The 21,047-nt window shown below is 43.7% G+C and overlaps 1 protein-coding gene across 1 annotated transcript; it reads left to right on the top strand.

The window, feature by feature from the left end:
- Window positions 1–1,845: 1,845 nt before the first annotated feature.
- LOC4344830 (uncharacterized) lies at window positions 1,846–4,571 on the top strand. Its single transcript, XM_015792847.3, has 3 exons — window positions 1,846–2,132; window positions 3,859–4,178; window positions 4,328–4,571. Exons 1-3 carry the CDS (start codon window positions 1,935–1,937, stop codon window positions 4,404–4,406), a joined length of 597 nt encoding a protein of 198 aa, XP_015648333.1. The 5' UTR covers window positions 1,846–1,934; the 3' UTR covers window positions 4,407–4,571.
- The last annotated feature ends 16,476 nt before the right edge of the window (window positions 4,572–21,047 follow it).

Below are 21,047 nucleotides of genomic sequence, written 5' to 3'. Positions count from 1 at the left end.
ATCGGTCCCATCTTGATTCGAGATGAACAATTTTGAGTCAAATAAGTTTAATCTAATCTGTTTAGCTTCTTATCTTTACTGCTTAGTAAAGATTAGCTCCTGTTCATGTTCAAATTAAGTTAATAATATTGAATTAGGGTTCATAATGCACTGCTATGTTTAGACTTATTTTAAATTTCATGTTTTATGTCAGTAGAATTAATAAATTATGGGAAGGGAAGAATGAGATCAGTCGGTTTCAATTTTCCCGAAATCCCCAAATTGAAAAGAATCATAAGCCCCGAAATCCGAATCAAATCCAAAACCAAATCAAAGTAAGAAAATTAAGCTCGAGTTTGGATTCTTAGTAGATTTGGAGCCCTAATTCTACCGGCAAACCCCACCACTGTGTGGGTCTCGCCGAGAAGCAGCACCGCCGCACACTTCACCTCCTCGTGGTCGCGTCAAGCTCCTAGAGCCCGCAGATCTAGGAGTTCCTCCTCTGTCCCATGCGTTCGCGTTGGCTTGGCGCCCCACCCCCACACTCCATCGACGAAGCCCGGCCGCTCTCGGAGCCCGTCGCCACTTGCGCACCCGCTTCGTCGGACCCCCGACGCCGTGGCTTCGCATGGCGCTGCCCTCGGGAGCGCCTCCCAGCCTGTGAAGCCATAGCCGCTCGCTGCCGCGTGCGTACTCCACCTCAACGGACCGTCGTCACCACCATCACCGCCATCCACTCTCTCGCGTCGCCAGAGTTTGCATCGGGGAGAGTAGGTGAGAAAGGGGATTAGGGTTAAGGTTTTCGGACCCATCCCCCCTCCGGCCGATGATTTCATCGACGCGGGACCGATCTGAGCCGTCCATCAGATCAGACGGCTCAGATCGGCCCCGCGTCTAGCCACCACTGCTGTTGGGCCACGCAGTCTTTGGGCCGCGGAAGATAACTAGGCCGCACTCAGTTCGCCTTGCATCGAGCTATCGCCGGTAGATGGGTCGCGCACCGCTTGCTGCGCGCTCGTGCTGAATGGGTCAGGCCGATATTTTGGGCCAGTTACGGAAGTAATGGGCTGAAATAAGATTTTATTTAATTCCTGTTGATTTAATTCATTTAGTCATTTACAGAATTTTCTTTGGCATTATTTTGAGCCAATTTTGATTTCCTTTACCTTTTCTGTACTTGTAGAGTATATTATAATAAATGTTATCAAAGTGCAATATCATTTTATTGTGAACTTTTTCCTTTTAAACTCGATGTTTAATTCAGAGATTGTTGTTTTAATTTGTCAATATTTTTCTCACCAGTGTTGAAATTAGTTGTTATTGTTCGTCACATCATCCTGTGTGTACCTATATAATATGATTTTTTTTCCGTCACATTGCAATGTAATTCCCTGGTTTGACTAAAATATTTATCAAATATGGTTCATATTTTTTAAATTAAACTCCGTTGGATAAATTTCTAAGTAGGCTCGAAAAATAAATCTAAGGCTGAATTCTAAATCCTATGCTAATTCATCAAATTAGACTCGATTCTATCGATTAATTTGGTAATATATCAAATTAGACTTGATTCTTACCGATTTGAGATTCTCAAGGCGTGGTAGATTTTTCCGTTGCAACGCATTGGCATGTACAGAGAAGATAGATGGAGATAAGATAAGATTGATATTTAGTATTAAGATAACAAGATAAGTTGTTCACGAAATAGTAGTAATTACTTACCGAGTTCCGACTTGTATCTGGACTGGATATGTAGTAAGTCGAATGCGGGTTGGTCACGACACGGCGTCGGTCTCGGCTCCTTGTATCCGACTTGTATCTGATAGTGTGCGTACATATATAGCAAACCTGGTGTCTTGCGGCCCCAAATTCAGATCTGAGGAGGGATCGAGGAATTGGAGTAAATATAGGAGCTTAGGAACCGACCGCCCAGGGATCTTGCAGCGGAATCGTCCATGGCGGCGGCGCTTCGATTTGCGGCGAGGAAGGTCAGCGGTCGCGCCCTTCAACAGGCGACGGCTTTCGTACCGCCGTCGCCGGCGGTTAGAGAGGAACAACGGCGGTTGTTGCCGAGGCTTATCCCCGGCGCCGGCGGCCGGATGCCGCTCCTCCGCTCATTCAGCTCCGCCGGAGCTGCTCCAAACAATAAAAAGGTATGTGCTCGTTTGTCCCTGATTTCCCTTTTACCGTCGTCCTCTCTCGGCAATAGATGACGAGCTATCCTGTTTGGTATCTATCGATTTGGAATAAATAAAAATATAACTGAACAATTTTAAGACCTAATGACACGATTGGCACCGTCCGTTAAGATTTAACTGGTATTTTAATTGCTGCTGATTGTGAATTTTCCCTGGGGAGATACACCCTGGTGGGGGATTGTGAATTTTCCCTGTGGAGATACACCCAGGTGGGGGGATTGGGTTAATCCCCTCCCAATCCATCTCCACTGTGGGTGTAGGAATCGTTACTGTTTGGATCACATAGAAATGTCTCATGTAAAGTTCATAACTTAAATAACATTCAGGGATTGTAGCAGTAATGTTACCCAAAATTTGAATTAATATACACAAAAAAATCGAATTTAAATAGTATGACAAGGTCAAAAATTACAACCCACAGAAAATTTGAAAAACTTTAAAGAAAATAAAAATATTTCTAAAAACTAACTTATAAGCGTGAAAAAAATAAAATAGGACCAAAATATTTCAGTTAGTAATTATTCCAGTAAACCATTCCAATATAGTCACAAGAAAAACTTCTCAAACTTTTAAAACAAGCAGAATAAGTAATTAGTGCTTGCCATTGCAAACATTTGACTTAATGACCTCCAATTTAACAACACAACCTTTGGTACTCCATGGGCAACAACTCGACTAAATCTGTAGTTGACGTCAACTGGACTAAATCTATAGCAGTTGGCATCATATACTAACTACAGTTTACACACAAACTTGCATATAACATTGCTCTATTGACAACACATGGTCACAAATCTATTTCTTTTAAAGTTGATGTTCCTGTCATTCCATCTCCACCCAATGAGGACTTCATCACTACCAAGGAAAAAAAATGTGACCAGATTAGGAGCTTAGTAACAAGTAACATGGATTAAATTGTAGAAAGCAGAATTATATTAATTGAAGCTAAATCATCTGAGCTAGCTTGCTAAAAGCCCCTCTAGTAACAACACATGAGATGAATGACAATAGTAAACAACACTCTACCTCACAACACCTCCCTGTGACAGTAGTGAAAACTTAGTACTATAAACTCATGTAGGCCCTGTCCGTTATGATTTAACTGGTATTAATTGCTACTGATTGATCGGAAAGCACTTCAAGCTTCATTATCTCTAGAGCTGTTCCCTTTTTCTAAGCCGATCTTGTCATTAACCCGCAAGGCTCTTCTTTAAATGTTGAAGTAGGGTATGTTTCTTCATTCTCCGCCGCCTTTAGTTTTAGGTTTTAGTTCCAAACTATAAGGACATTGAGGAGACAATCCTCCTTATTCTACCCGCATACAGCTTTTTAGGACATCGATTTCAATATTACCTGCTTAAATGTTAATACTGAAATGATTCCACGCACTCCCCCCCTCTGACCTTGTGCAAAGCTGCCTAAGCTATTCATGTTGGTCATTAGAAGAAATTTAGCTAACAAATTTGGTAATAAAGAGAAGGTGCACTCTATGTTTCCTTCTCTAACCTTGTGCACAAATTGCCTCATGTACTAGTTGATCATTAGAAATTTAGCTAACAAATTTGAACCAAGCATTCAAGCTTTCTACCTTCATGCTGACAACTTTGATCGAATATGTTTAGTTTATTTTTCTCATATATATCTTTTCTACCTTCATGCTGACAACTCCTTGTATGGCCAGCATGATCATTTGCCTCAATCAAAACATATCGTGGATGTGGAACTGGAGCTGTCTCGTATCCCTGCGAGCATTAGGCCACAAGTCAAGACCTGGTATGACCGGCATTTTCCTCACGCAGAACCTACTGTGAACGGGGAGTCTGGTATCAGCAACAAAGAACCTGCTAGCCTTAGGGCACAAGTCGAGGAGAAGAAAATCGAGCTGTTCCATCTGCTATCGCAGCTGAAATATAGTGGTGAGAACTCCAACCTGGAGGACGAAAGGATACTCAGGCAGCTTCCGCCATACCGTGAACTTAAGCACCTAGTTAATGGTTACGGGTAAGTAAATTTGCACTACTGATTGTAATCTCGTGTTAATAATGCCTTCTTTCTTTTGCTGACTAAAATAGTATAATATATGTATGTACGTGCTGTACATTTTTTTTTTCTAAACTCATCTCCTGCCTTTGTGTGTCCATTACTGACAGAATAAAGCTAGTCGTGAAACGGATTGCAATAGCTTCTGTTCTGAGCGCCATTTTCATAACGGCGATGGTGAAGATGTGAATCCACAAAGTTTGGTAGCTGGAAGCAGGATGACGCTGCAATTATCAATTCGTATAAGTCTTTCTAGGGACTCAAGTGCTAGTGTTGATTCATTTTGCTGTACGCTAATTTGCCTGCTACTGTGTGAGACTGAAGTTTTCAAATACTGAGTGGTAACTTTTTAAATTCTGAGTTGAAAGTTTCAATTACTGTTGGAAAGTTTTCATAATTTGAGTTGAAAGTTTTCAAAATTTTCAATTTTAAAATTAAACATTCTGTTGAAAAGTTTCACTTAAACATTCTAATCGATCATGATAAAAAATTCACCTAAACACTATATATATTTATGTACACGGATTGGCCAATTGCAATTATGAAATACTCGCACGAATTAGCGAACTCGTAATAACGTAACCTAAATAAGGATATTTCCGATTGTCGGTCGTGCGATACCCGTGCGACGTCCGCGTGCGTACGTCTGATGATCCCGCGTGAGTACGCTCGCTGAAGCGTCGGTGCGGCTCTCTCGATCATCATCATGGGAAATTGAATTGAGGAAAGATCTTCAATACTTGGGCACTTACAAAGATCTTTAATTGAGGAATATTTGAACTTACAAAAAGCTTTTTTCTAGAAAAATAATAGCGCACACACTCACTCCAACAAGCGCACACATGCAAATCTTGAAGAATTAAAGTAAGAGAATTTGGATTTTAATTTGATCTATGAAATTGAGCTTAAATTCGAATTTGAGGGAATTTTGCGAGGGCATTTGGAAAAGAATTTGAACTTTAAATTGGGTTTGACCTATGTCTTTGGAGATTGACTCAAAAGAGTTAAATTGGTGATATCCGGACCAGAACTTGGACAAACCTAGGACAGAGATAAGCCTTTCTTTTCAAGAGAGAAGATTAAGATTTACTCTTGAGAAGATCCGTGGATAATACAAAAAGTCAAATATACTCCCTGTCTCATAAAAACCAACCTAGTACTGAATGTGTCTTGATTCGTTGTACTAAAATATATCACATCTAGTTTTAGATTCACTTTTTTTTTATGGAGGGAGTACGTAGGTAGTGCCGAGATAAAGGGTTTAATTTTAGCATGCATGACATGTATGCTTGTATCAGGAAATCATGGTCTCATTATCAGGAATTTTTTTCTCGCAGGCTATACCAACAGGTGCATCGCATCACATGGTGTTAGTTGAACAAAATGCTTTCAATTAACCAAAATAGATGCACAGAACAACCCACTACGCCACCATAACAGCAAACCAAAACCACACATAAATTCCTGTACTTAGACCGAAAGATGCTACCAGTAAGGAGGTAAGTTTGTGATGGGGGAATTTTAGTGGAAGCTTGAATTTGAAGGGTGCGTGGTCCAAGGTTAATCGAGTGAGAGCTCATTTGGGAGCCAAGGGAAAAAGACCTTGGGAAAAATTTTGGAAAACATGCTATGGGAAATTTTCCATGTAGCCAAAAAACAAAAAAATAAAAATCACATAAAATCTCGAAAAATAAGAAAAATCGCAGAAAAAATAAAAAGGGAAAATCTAGATAAATTGAAAAAAAAACAGCAGAAAATCTAGAATAAAAATAAAAATAAAAATATTCAACAAGAATATAGAAAATACAGTCATATGAAAATGAGGTACTTTTTACAAAATCATAAAAAAAATTGATCTAAAAAACATACTGAGATCGATTAAAAAAAAACATACTGAGATCATGAGATCACGAGATCACGAGCTCATGATGAGCTTTATGATGTAACAACACTATATATCATCAAAGTCGAAGAAGTATCAATGACATCCATGCATCAACACATGCAAATACTATAGTATTTCATACAAGGTTATAATGTCTTGAACAAGAACGAATGATGAGTAATCAAATAAATAGGGCTGAAGTCTACAGACCAGACTATAGAGAACCCATGCTAGCTAGCGTTTGCTTATATCACGATTGGATAAAAGTATGTACAAAATCTGCCAAATGTTCTCCAGGTACAAAAACTTGATGAAATGCATGTGTGCCAACCATATCCAATAAGGCATCTTGAATCTCCCAATCATCCTCTCCATTACAAGAATAATTGTTCTGGGATGGCATCATCAAAATAAATAGAAAAGCATGTTCGTTTTCAAGAGAGAATGCAGAGTGTCATAACATAGATTATGGGCACTTACTGACTGAACCAGAACCAATATGACAGTGTATAGCGAAGTGAACCAACTACTTAGGTTGTGTTCTTCCCCCTTCTTTCCCAACTCATCTTTCTCTTTTTCCACGCGTAAACGTTGTATTTTTTGTAAAAGTTTTCTATATAAAAGTTGCTTTAAAAATTATATTAATATATTTTTCAAAAATATTAGCTAATACCTAATTAGACTCCGTTTTGCGTACGGGTGGGATTAGTTACCAACCCCATATGCCGAACTCAGCCTTAGTATGACAGCTATTTGCTACAGCTAGTATAGCTTCCTGAAATAACAAGTTTCCGAGAGAGAACTAAAGAAAGGATACATGCATAGTATTATTTGTCAAATTGAAGAAAGTATGCCGAAAGAAGGATTGTCTAGGAAGATTAGTAAAACAGGACATTTACTCGATACAGTACAGGAAACTACTGCTAGTAAAACAAAACTAATCTTCCCTCAATCGACCAGCCATGATTCCCGCCCAAATTAATATACTATGACCAGTTTCTTCCTCCACTCTGCAATGCAGTGAACAAAAATAAACAACAATTGTAACGACAGTTAGCCGAAATCATCGCAAATGGAAACCAGGATACAGAACCAGAGATGGTGATGATCATCGCTGATCAAGAATAATTGGACTATGGGGCAACAAAAATCCACTTAGGCTGAAACTAAGCAAAACAATTAATGGCTGCTCATATATAGGTAGAACGGAATTGGGTTCGGCAGACCACTATAGTCAAATGTTTATTGTTCGTACGAATTAAATAGATTCTCTAACTTCCATGTGCGTTTTCATGTACATTGTAGTTGGATTTAACAACAGAAGTACTAGATAATATAGTCTTAAGAAATCTACAGGAGCAATCTCTTCTTTTATAATAACAGCATAATTCTTTCTCGAAAACAATGAGCACAGATGAAATGAATTAATAAGCAGATCTTGGACTCAATTCTACAACCTTATGCCATCACATAAGGTTGGACTCTAAAGAAAATGGCAGAACAGTTTCAGAGCTTCGAGGGAGATCTCTACCAGAAATACATCCTGAAGGGGCAGACAACGAACTTCAACATATTCCCGAAGCTAAGGGATCACTGGGACGAGTTCGTTGCTTACAAGACAGGGCAACAAGGGCAGGCGATGATGGAAAGAAATAAAGAAAATGCCGCCAAGAAGAAGTACCATCACCACTTGGGGTCAGGCGGCTATAGCGTCGCGATGCCGAAGTGGGAGGAGATGGAGGCAAGCTTGCTTGAGAGGGGTATCGAACCAGCCACCGCTAAATGGTTGGATCGATCGAAGTTCTGGTACTATGCTCATGGTGGAACGCTTAACCCAGTTGATGGCTCCCTGGTCTTCAGCGATCAGATACGCGAGGCTACCAGTCGACTAACGGACGCAGTGGAAGCCTCTTCTCAGGGCACGTTCCGACCCGACAGAGAGAAGGACGAGCTGTCACTTGCCCTACAGACTCCCGAGCATCCAGGACGAACACGAGGGAAAGGGGTGATTCCTTGGAAGATTGGATTCAAGGAGGACATCCACACGTACAGGAGTCGGATGAGGAGCAAGAGAGATACCGAGGCGAAAATTGCAGATCTTAAGTACAGGGTATCGAGCTATGAGCTCAGCATGCAAGAGGAGGTGGCAAGGAAGGTGGATGAACGCATGTCCGCATATCGGTCCCAGGATCCCCAGCCGTACATTCCTCCTGCAATGGTCAGCCCATCAGGCAATCATAGCAGCTGCGCCTTAACGGGGCAGGTAGGATCACAGAGCATGGAAGCCATGCAAACTCAGGACGAAACCACCTGCCCCGTTGATGAGATCACTCAGCGGACACCATGTGAGCTGCATATTCCCTTCAAGAACTTATCAATCAAGGTATGCTCGTAATTTTATGATTTTTGACTTGTCCATTCCGCAAGTTGCTGCTTATGTTGATTACTAATAGATAACCTCTCACCACGTGAAGGTGGCGTCGGGAATGGCTATTCCAACGGACCCTTCGGGGACTTACCACTGCAGGCCGATTCCAGCAGGATACTCGAAGGTCGAAGTTGAGTTGGTGGAAGCCGCGTACAAGGACCTCGAGTTGGACTACCCTGGAGGAGACGGTGAGACGCATCTACGAGACACAAGCCACGCCATTATACTATGGCGCAAGCGGTACATCATCCTCCCTAGGCGACAAGCGGCGTCTCATGCACCATCTCCTCCGGCTCCGCCATCTCCTCCTCAGGCTCCAGCACCGTCTCCACCTCAGGCTCCTGCGTCGACTCCTCCTCAAGCTCCTCGTCCAGCACCTTCCAAGTCAAGGTCCCACCAAGCTCCACCGCCTGCCCGCACAAGGGCAACGAAGAAGGCGAAAGTTGACGCCGCCGAAATAGTGAAGATATTTTGCTGGCTGGCGCCTGTGGTTTTTTCTCTCCTGTTTTGGGAGGGTTTTCCACGTTAAATCTCGTGTCTTCTGTGATTGATCTATTGTTCTTTATCGTTTGTTTGCCTATCGTTTCCTAACAAGTGGTATCAGAGCATTGTTTCCATATTAGGGTTTCACGATGGCGTCGATGAAGTATGATCTACCGCTGCTAGACTACAAGACGAGATTCCCGCTGTGGCAAGTTAAGATGCGGGCGGTTCTGGCGCAAACTTCGGATCTTGATGAGGCGCTGGAAAGCTTCGGGAAGAAGAAAACGACTGAATGGACCGCTGAGGAGAAGCGAAAAGATCGTAAGGCTCTGTCGCTGATCCAACTTCATCTATCTAATGATATTTTGCAAGAAGTGTTGCAGGAAAAGACTGTTGCAGAACTTTGGCTCAAACTAGAATCGATCTGCATGTCTAAAGATCTAACCAGTAAGATGCATATCAAGATGAAGTTGTTCTCGCACAAGTTACAGGAGAGTGGTTCTGTGTTGAACCACATATCGGTCTTCAAGGAGATCGTTGCCGACCTAGTGTCGATGGAGGTACATTTTGATGATGAAGATTTAGGTCTTCTAGTGTTATGCTCACTGCTTAGTTCATATGCAAATTTTCGTGACACCATACTTTTAAGTCGTGATGAACTAACCCTTGCGGAAGTTTATGAGGCACTCCAAAACAAGGAGAAGATGAAAGTTATGGTTCAGTCTAATGCCTCGTCCTCTAAGGGCGAAGCATTGCAGGTCAGAGGCAGATCTGAGCAAAGAACCTACAACGACAGCAATGATCGTGACAAGAGCCAGAGTAGAGGCCGTTCTAAGTCCCGAAGTAAAAAGTTCTGTAAGTATTGCAAAAAGAAAATTCACTCATTGAAGAATGTTGGAAGCTGCAGAATAAGGAGAAAAGAAAATCTGATGGTAAGGCCTCTATTGTTACCAGTGCCGAAAACTCTGATTCAGGAGATTGTCTTGTCGTTTTTGCTGGTTGTGTTGCTAGTCATGATGAATGGATACTTGATACTGCATGTTCGTTTCATATCTGCATTAACAGAGATTGGTTTAGTTCTTACAAGTCTGTGCAGAATGGAGATGTTGTGTGTATGGGAGATGATAACCCACATGAGATCGTGGGCATTGGCTCTGTTCAGATCAAGACACATGATGGCACGACATGCACGCTGAAAGATGTGAGACACATACCAGGAATGGCGAGAAATCTCATCTCACTCAGCACACTTGATACAGAAGGATACAAATACTCCGGTTCAGGTGGAGTTGTAAAGGTATCAAAAGGTTCTCTCGTTTATATGATTGGTGATATGAATTCTGCAAACTTATATGTCCTTAGAGGAAGTACATTACATGGTTCTGTTACCGCTGCTGCCGTTTCTAAAGATGAACCTAGTAAGACTAACCTGTGGCATATGCGTCTTGGACATATGAGTGAACTTGGTATGGCAGAATTGATGAAGAGGAACCTGTTGGATGGCTGCACTCAGGGTAACATGAAGTTCTGTGAGCACTGTGTTTTTGGTAAGCATAAAAAGGTAAAATTCAATACCTCAGTCCATCGCACCAAAGGTATACTTGATTATGTACATGCTGATTTGTGGGGGCCTTCTCGTAAGCCCTCTCTTAGTGGCGCTCGTTATATGCTTACCATTATCGATGATTACTCTAGAAAAGTGTGGCCTTATTTCCTGAAACATAAAGATGATACTTTTGCTGTTTTTAAAGAGTGGAATGTTATGATAGAAAGGCAAACTGAAAAGGAGGTAAAAGTACTTCGCACTGACAATGGCGGTGAATTTTGTTCGGATGCTTTTGATGATTACTGCAGGAAGGAAGGCATCGTTCGGCATCACACCATCCCGTACACTCCACAGCAGAATGGTGTGGCTGAGCGCATGAACAGAACCATCATCTCCAAGGCTCGTTGTATGCTGTCCAACGCTCGCATGAACAAGCGTTTTTGGGCAGAGGTTGCTAACACCGCCTGCTACTTGATTAACAGGTCGCCTTCTATCCCACTTAATAAGAAAACTCCCATTGAGGTATGGTCTGGTATGCCTGCTGGCTATTCACAGTTGAGAGTTTTTGGATGCACTGCTTATGCTCACGCTGATAATGGAAAATTAGAGCCTAGAGCTATTAAGTGTCTGTTTCTTGGTTATGGTTCAGGAGTAAAAGGATATAAGTTATGGAATCCTGAAACTAATAAGACCTTCATGAGCAGGAGTGTTGTTTTTAATGAATCTATTATGTTTAATGACAGCTTGCCCACAGATGTCATACCAGGTGGTTCTGATGAGGAGCAGCAATATGTCAACGTGCAGGTGGAGCACGTGATGATCAGGAAACTGAAATTGTTGATAATGATGTTCATGATACTGTTCAGCACTCACCTCCTGTTTTGCAGCCACAAGATGAACCTATTGCACATCGCAGAACAAAGAGGAGTTGTGGAGCTCCAGTCCGCCTTATTGAGGAATGTGATATGGTTTATTATGCTTTTAGTTGTGCTGAACAGGTGGAGAATACTCTTGAGCCAGCCACATACACTGAAGCTGTTGTTTCTGGAAATCGTGAGAAGTGGATCTCAGCTATGTAGGAGGAGATGCAGTCTCTCGAGAAGAATGGCACATGGGAGCTTGTGCACTTGCCAAAACAGAAGAAGCCTGTCCGTTGTAAATGGATTTTCAAGAGAAAGGAGGGTTTATCTCCCAGCGAGCCTCCAAGGTTTAAGGCAAGGTTAGTAGCAAAAGGTTTCAATCAGATTGCTGGTGTTGATTATAATGATGTGTTCTCTCCAGTTGTAAAGCATAGTTCAATTCGTACATTCTTCAGTATTGTTGCTATGCATGATCTTGAGCTTGAGCAATTAGATGTGAAGACAACATTTTTACATGGAGAGCTTGAGGAGGAGATATACATGGACCAGCCAGAAGGGTTCATAGTAGCTGGTAAGGAGGATTATGTTTGCAAGTTAAAAAGATCCTTATATGGTTTGAAACAGTCCCCCCGTCAATGGTATAAAAGGTTTGATTCATTTATGTTGTCACATGGCTTTAAAAGGTCTGAATTTGATAGATGTGTGTATATTAAATTTGTTAATGGATCACCTATATACTTGCTGTTATATGTTGATGATATGCTGATTGCTGCCAAGAGCAAGGAACAAATCGCTACATTGAAGAAACAGTTGAGTAGTGAGTTTGATATGAAGGATCTTGGTGCTGCTAAGAAAATTCTAGATATGGAAATCACTAGAGACAGAAATTCTGGTTTGTTATTTCTTAGTCAGCAAAGCTACATTAAGAAGGTTCTTCAGCGTTTTAACATGCATGATGCAAAGCCTGTTAGTACTCCTATTGCACCTCATTTTAAATTATCAGCTTTACAATGTGCTAGTACTGATGATGATGTAGAATACATGTCTAGAGTTCCATATTCTAGTGCTGTTGGTTCTTTGATGTATGTCATGGTTTGCTCCCGTCTGGATTTATCTCATGCTATGAGTTTGGTTAGTAGATACATGGCTAATCCTGGTAAAGAACACTGGAAAGCTGTTCAGTGGATTTTCAGGTACCTCAGAGGCACAACTGATGCTTGCTTGAAGTTTGGCAGGACTGATAAGGGGCTTGTTGGATATGTGGATTCAGATTTTGCTGCAGATTTGGATAAGAGAAGGTCACTCACAAGTTATGTGTTTACCATTGGTAGTTGTGCTGTGAGTTGGAAGGCAACATTGCAGCCTGTTGTTGCCCAGTCTACCACTGAAGCAGAATACATGGCTATTGCTGAAGTATGTAAAGAATCAGTTTGGCTGATAGGATTGTTTGCTGAGCTTTGTGGAGTTGATTCTTGCATTAACTTGTTTTGTGACAGTCAAAGTGCTATATACCTCACTAAGGATCAGATGTTTCATGAGAGGACAAAGCACATTGATATCAAGTACCATTATGTTCGCGATGTAGTCGTGCAAGGTAAGCTAAAGGTATGCAAGATAAGCACTCATGATAATCCTACTGATATGATGACAAAGTCTGTTCCTGTTGCTAAGTTTGAGCTTTGCTCAAGCTTAGTTTGTATAGTGGTTTAGCCCAAGAGGCTATTTGGCGCCGAAAGTGTTTTTTATCTTTGTTGTGTTCAGGGTGAAGGATTGATTCATGCTATAAGAAGTAATTTGTCTCAAGGTGGAGTTTGTTGAGTTGTGATCCAAATTCATTTGCACTTAATAAAGGCCAGCTTCTGCCGTAGTGGAGCGGAGGCTGAAGCTGGCCCATTGGGTCGTGCACCTGGGGACGCCCAGGGGTGCGAGGGCGGAGCCCCCACGAAACGGATCGTCATCCCTTTTAGGGTTCCACCATATATATACCTCTTGTAAGTCGCCGTGCGGCGTTGTAACCTCACCCAGATATAGTGAAGATATTTTGCTGGCTGGCGCCCGTGGTTTTTTCTCTCCTGTTTTGGGAGGGTTTTCCATGTTAAATCTCGTGTCTTCTGTGATTGATCTATTGTTTTTTATCGTTTGTTTGCCTATCGTTTCCTAACAGATTTTTAAGAGATTTTATTGTCAAATATGGTCTTCGGAAACACAATAGCTGTTTGCAATGTATTAAAGCAAAAAAAGAAATCACTGGGCTAATAGCTGGTCATTATTCTCCATAGAGCTTGTGTTAGGGATGAGCAGACTAGCAGTATTTAGTATATCCTTGTTCTTTTTAGCTCATTTAACATTTACACGTGGAACCATGAATTTTCATTTTACAAAGTGATGTAACAGAATTTCATTGCCCTCTTATTTATTAGATTAACAATTGACTTATGATCAAATATATTGGATATCTCGATTTTATGAAAAATTTCCTAATTCACTGTTGCAATATAATTGTAATAATGGTTGCTACAAAGGAGGGCACAGCTTTATACATTGTGCTGTGGTTAGACACTTTTTATTAGTACTTTATCATGATTCATGAGCCTATTCCTATCATATTTGGCCTTGATTTGACTAGCAAAAGAAAATTAATTGTTCTTGATTTCAGATAATGTTCTGTAAAAAGTTGTCTCAAAAACTCTGCAACCTGCATATTACATTAGACTGAATATTGGATACTTTAGTGTGTTCTTGATTAATTCATTGGCTGAAAAGAGTTCATAATGTTACAAACATATGGAGAAAATAGTTCATAATTCTTGATTAGTTCTTTCTTTTTTCCATACTATTAGCAATCTGACATTAATTAGATGTGCTAATTCAAAGGATTGGGATGAATTGGATGCACTACTACATGGAATGTGTAAAAATTTCGATCAATCTCTGTAGGTCTAGTCATAGATAGATCGATGTCATTTCCTGTACGGAGTAAATACTCAGGAGCCCCCCTCGGCCTCTTTGTGCTTTGCCATGAACTCAGTATAAGCTTGAGCACTGATCCTATTTTGCTAATGATGCTATACTGCTAATGTGATCTACTTATATTTATATATATTTCTATACAAATAGTTCCCTTCTGACATCGATTGTTCAAGGAAATGCTCTTCTACTGATGTATATTTCCTCCTTGTAATTCTGCTACTTTTTATACTATATTCCAAAACAGTTCTGCCTCTTGAATTAAAATATAGGGCTAGTTCTATTCATAGCATGGATTAATGCCTAATGCAGATCACTGATGATAACTCATTTTTCACTCGCAGCAGGTAATGGAGCTACTAATAGCCTTGCAGTAATGCCCTTCTGCTCTTGCACTTACGGAGAATTTGGATTTTTGGGACTCTTAGTTTCTGTTTGTATGAAATGAATGTAATTAGTCTTCAGTGGCTTATCCTAGCTGATTGTGGTGATGGATATGATGTTTAAATGAGTAAATCAGGTATTGTGAATGCGTGACTGATTGTGGTGACTGAATGGATATGATGCAAGCAATTTTTAGTACATTCTATGTGGTATTCAGAATTTTCATAATCTTTTTAGACAGTCTTCAGAATTTCTTATTTTCTCCAGAAATTTTAGTTTTTTATTTACAATATTTCAAATTTTCGGTAATGCTATTTTTAAATTTCAGGACTATATGTTTAGTTTTCTTTGTATTTTTAGTGATATGAAATTTAAATATCAGTGTTGAACGTTGCTTGGCCTGAGTTAATGTCTGAAGTGAACGTTAACCTTCCCCGCCATTTGCATTCCGAATGACCAAGGGAACCAAATCCCTGGGATGGAGGGGATTGGGTGATGGGAGGGGATTCATCCAATACCCCCCAGGTGGCGTTTCCCCTGGGGAAAATGCTCACCACGTGCCGAACAAGCCCTAAGGAGAGGAAGAGAAGGAGAAGACACACCTCTGTCTCACGGGACGAGAGGCCCTGCGATGGCGGCGACTTGTGGGAGGGAGAGGCCCTGCGGTGGCGACGGCTCGGGGGAGGGTAATGCCCGCCGGCGGCGGCTAGTGACAAGGGGGCGGCACTGGCATGGATGCGTCGTGAGAGGAGGGGAGGCGCCGCCGGTGGTAGCGACGGCTCGTGGGAGGGGGACGTCACGCAGCGATGGCGGCGGCTCATGAGAAGGGGAGCCGCCGGCCGCCGCAGAGTCGCGAGGACAGAGCGGAACGCCGGCGCTCACGAGAGACGCAACTGGGGGGATTTTTCGACCTGGAAAAGAATAAGTTCACCGGAGGTCCCTCAACTTTTTAGTCCCTTATACAAAACCAGAAACGTGTACTCCTAAACACATGCAAATCGTGCACTAAAGTCCTATAACAATATAGATACATGTCAGCTGCACATCTTTTTTCTTCCCTTTTCTTCTCCTTCTCTTCTCTCCCGTGTGCACCGTCCCGCCGCGCGGCGCCTCGCATGGCTGCCGCACACCATCGCTCGAGCCGTGCCCGCGCGCTGCCTACACCCCACATGGCCACCACCACCGTCACGCTGCCACACATGGCCGCCACTCGGACGCACCCTACACAGTGTCATGCCTCGAGCCACCTATGCACGGCCACTATGACGCCTGGCTGATGCCGCTGAACGGCCGCCGCATAGCCTCGCGCACGACGTCGCCCCTATCCTGAGCCACCGCGTCACCTACGCATGGCGAGTCGGCGACCGCATCGACCGGCCACCATGCTACCCTGCACGACAGCGACGCCATCCCACGCAGAGTTTCACACGCCTTAACCTGCGTCGCTCCGAAGAACCAACCACCGCCAATTGTGCCCCGCACTAGCGCGACGTCTGTGCCTGCCAGCCGCGCCACCAGCACGGCCGCCGCCCCCTCGCCGTGCTGCCCGCATGGCCGTTGCGCCTGCGCCGGGTCTCTGCCGCGTCGCCGCACCTCGCAGCGCTGCCTGCCGAGCCGTGCTGCACCGCCGCACATGCATCTCGCCGCGCGCCGCGAGCTCACCGCCATCACAGCTGCGCTCGCCCTCTGACGCCACCGCTTCACCTGCTCCGGCCGCCTCTCCCCCTCTGCAGCCGCACTCACCTACCGCGCCCCCCACATCCCAAGCCCGTCTGCTCCTCCCGAGCCCGGAGCCGTCGCTCGCCCGCCGCCACCGCTCCACCAACGCTTGCCCGCCGCTTGCCGCCGCCGACGCCCCGCCGTCTTGCTCGCTCGTCGATACCGCCGTTCCGCCTGCCTCCAGCCGCGCGCCAGTGCCGCTCCCTCTCTACGGAGATTGCTGACTAGGATTGTTGACCTCACTTTTTTTTTCTTGCTTACATATGGGTCCTACATATTTATTTATTTTATTTTATTTTGACTAGGATGTTATGTTAACAAAAAGGTAAAAATTGAGTCGATACTGCCATGGGACCTCCCTGAAACGGTTTGAGTGAGTTTAGGGGTATATATTTCTGATTTTGTGGTTAAAGGATATTAAAAAAAATTTATTGTTAAGTTGAGGTTCCTCTAGTGAACTGCACCCCCCCTGTCTCCCTCCTGAAATCTGACGAAATCTCTGTGGATTGCGAAGTCTTCGCCCATGCCGACCGCCAGCCCGCGGGAGCCCAGCGACTCGCATGCTCTATCGCATCCCCGATCGTCGGAAAACTCCGGTGATCTCGTCGTCTCTCCGGCACTCTCCTTTCAAAGTGGTTGCTTTCCCATCTCGTTCCCCCATGCAACCACTATTTTCGTTGTAAGGGAAACAATCCTACTAATAATGCTCAATCAACACTTTCGCTAGCTCAAAAGGTGTCACGTGTGTGAACTTCCGGAGTCCCACTTCAGTGCTTTCTATCTGTAGTAGAGAATAATCTGAACCGTTGATCGCATTTGATCGAACGGTTCAGATGTATTTCTACTACCACCACACTTGATGGTAGTAGAATTGTGGAGGGATATTTTAGTCCAAGAAAAATTATATGTGTTGGGGTATTTTTGTCTTTTTCACTCTCAAACCCAGACGCCGCTCCTGGGTCGACCTCTCGCCCTCTCGGGCGCTGTCGCGTCCTACCGGAACGGCAACGAAGAGGACGTAGATGACGCAGGGGAGGAGGAGGAGGACGACGGAGATTCCTGTCGTGCACATTCCTGCAGCCAAGCAAAGCATAGCGATGGCGATGGTGGCCTCCCTCGTGCATCAATCTCCAAGGCTGGAGGAATCAGGAATTCAGGATCCTCTCCTCCTCATGACCTCATCCTCATCTGCAACTCTGAATAATGGAGAGATATGCTTGCGCTTTTGGCATCTCGCACCTCATTTTAATCTGCAACTCTGAATAATGTTTAGATTGGCTGTGTACATCTGTTTTATATGTAGAGGCCCCGTTTTAATCTATTTTCTAAAATAAAATCTGGCCGGTTCAGATAGAAGTTCAGAAACTTCAGATCAAGCATGTCACAGCTGCATGCTGCACGTGCATGAGGTAGTATGGTGATATAGTCATCCAGTAGTACTATTAGTGCTACTAATTAATTAGTTGGCTACAAATTAAGTGCTACTTCAATAGCTCTGGTGTTCTCTTTCTCCAGCGCTGGAGAGGGTGTGCTCCTCCGCGGAAGGGTACGGCGGTGAATCGGGATGCTGGCGTAGAATAGAGGAGAGGAAGGGGAACGGATACATAGTGGGAAGGGGGGGGGCCAAAATCCTATCTAGCGATCAGTCGCGCGGGGAGGGCGTGCGATTGGACACGTGTCGCGTGCGGAGAGGGGGCGGCGGACGGCGCGCCGCGGGGTTTTCATTTTTTTTTCCTTTTCTCTTTCTGTTGGTTTCCTCCGGTTTTTTTCGGTTTTCTCTTCCTGTTGGTTTTTTCCGGTTTTTTTTCTCTTTCTGTTTTTGTTCCGTTTTGCTGTTCTCTTTCTGTTCTGGTTTTTTCGGGTTTTTCCTGGTTTTTTCGGTTTCTCTTTCTTTTTTCCAGTTTTTTTAGGTTATATGTATGCGATGTTTGTACTAGTATGTATACCAAGTTTTGTATTTGTACATATACAAAGTTTGTATTCGTGTTTTTTTCTCTCGGTTTTTAATATGTACATATACAAAGTTTATATACGTGTATGCAAACTTTCTATACACATATGCAAAATTTATATATGCGTATACAAACTTTACATACACATATATGTACATTTTTTATACGTCAATTTTATAGTATACACAAAAATTATATATATATATACACACACACAAATATGTATATATTTTATATACATACGTATAAACTTTGTATTTCTGAAATACAAAGTTTATATGTATACTGGCAAAATGCCCGTGCGTTGCACCGGGTAATATCGCGGTGATTGAAGTTTAACTGTACTATTTCTTAAGCAGTCTACTATGTCAATAATAATCAAAGGCTGTGTTTAGATCCAGAGGTGTAAAGTTTTGGCGTGTCACATCGGATGTACGGACACATATTTAAAGTATTAAACGTAGTCTAATAATAAAACAAATTACAGAATCCACCTCTAAACTACGAGATGAATTTATTAAACCTAATTAATCTGTCATTAGCACATGTACTCTGTAGCACCACATTGTCAAATCATGGCACAATTAGGCTTAAAAAATTCATCTCACAATCGCCACGATCATGATGATCGTGAGAGGCGGATGCAGGGCGATACTGGTCGAGGACACCGCCATAACGATGAGGACAACAGAGATCGGCGCCGGGAAAACAACGGAGGGCGACGACAGGATTCTCGAGAATCCAGCCGACGACCTCGTAATCCCACACCAAAACCAAGCGATCCATCATCATTGTCATCTTCTTCTTCATCCTCATCGTCAGACAGACATCCACGAAGGACACACGATCGCCGACAACCCACTGCTCCCAGCGCTAGGTGTAGAGCTTTCGGTCGTTCCCTTCGTGATGTCCGATGGCCTGAGAGATTCCGACCCGGAGCAATAGAGAAGTACGATGGGAGTACTGACCCAGAAGAATTCCTTCAAGTCTACTCCACAGTACTCTACGCTGCCGGAGCAGACGACAACGCGTTGGCAAATTATCTGCCAACTGCATTAAAAGGCTCTGCACGTTCATGGCTGATGCATTTCCCGCCCTACTCGATTTCTTCGTGGGCAAACCTGTGGCAGCAGTTCGTCGCCAACTTCCAAGGAACATACAAGCGCCACGCGATCGAAGACGACCTACATGCGTTGACACAGAACTCGGGTGAATCCTTGAGGGAATATGTTTGGCGCTTTAACGAGTGCAGAAATACAATCCCCGAAATCACCGACGCTTCTGTAATTCGCGCCTTCAAGTCCGGTGTCCGAGATCGCTATACTACCCAGGAGTTGGCGACAAGACGCATCACAACTACTCGGAGATTATTCGAGATCGTTGAGCGATGCACCCACGTAGACGATGCGCTGAGATGCAAGAACGACAAGCCGAAAACCGGGGGAGAAAAGAAACCAGCCACGGACGCACCTGAGTCAAGCAAGAAGAAAAATCGCAAGAGTGGGAAAAGGAAAGCTCAAGCGGAAGTTCTCGTAGCAGAATACGCGAACCCACCCAAGCGCCCAGACCCACAAGGTAGCGACGCAAAGAAAGCATGGTGCCCCATACACAAGACGGACAGACATTCTTTGGAAGATTGCCTTGTTTTCAAAAAGTCGCTCGAGAAGCACATGGCGTTGGAAAAAGGCAAGCGAGTACGAGTGGTCGAGAAGGATGCGGAGGCGGCTGCTCAGGAATCGGACTCAGCATATCCAGACTCTGACCTCCACGTCTCGCACATTTTCGGAGGTTCCACAGTGTACTCCTCAAAGCGAGAATACAAGAAAGTGGAACGTGAAGTCTGTTCGACATGGCAGGGGGCTGCACCCAAGATGAAGTAGTCTGAACAGAAGATTGAATTCTCGGAAGAAGACCATCACAAGACTGCCGTCATCCCAGGACGCTATCCGATTGTGGTCGAACCCACTATTCGGAACATCAAGGTCGCGCGGGTTCTCATCGACGGTGGTAGCTCAATCAACCTTCTCTTCGCCAGCACCTTGGACGTGATGGGAATCCCACGAAGCGAGTTGACACCCACCGATCAACCCTTCCATGGAATTACTCCCCATTCCTCGTCCAAACCATTGGGCAAAATTACGTTGCCTGTGACTTTCGGCCAAGCAAACAACTTCCGAATGGAGCAGATCACCTTTGATGTCGCTGAATTCGATACAGCGTATAACGCCATCATCGGGAAAACTGCACTTGCGAAGTTCATGGCCGCATCTCACTACGCGTATCAAGTGCTCAAGATGCCGGGACCGAAAGGAACAATCACTATTCAAGGGAACGCCAAGCTAGCGGTACAATGCGACAAGCGGAGCCTCGACATGGTCGAGCACACGCCCAGCCCACCCGCTACAACTGAGCCTCCCAAGAAAGTGAGCAAGACAAACAAGACGCTGAAACCAGACGGCGCGATCAAGATCGTTCAACTCTCTAGTGCCAACCTTGACAAGACCGTCAAGATCGGGGCATCACTAAGTGAGAAATAGGAATTCGCGCTCATCACCTTCATCACCAACCTTTTCAGACGTGTTCGCTTGGCAGCCGTCTGACATGCC

The sequence above is a fragment of the Oryza sativa genome, chromosome 8 (assembly GCF_034140825.1).
Source record: "Oryza sativa Japonica Group chromosome 8, ASM3414082v1".
NCBI lineage: Eukaryota > Viridiplantae > Streptophyta > Magnoliopsida > Poales > Poaceae > Oryza > Oryza sativa.
Note: the sequence above shows the minus strand (reverse complement) of the source record. Positions and strands in the feature narration are given on the sequence as shown.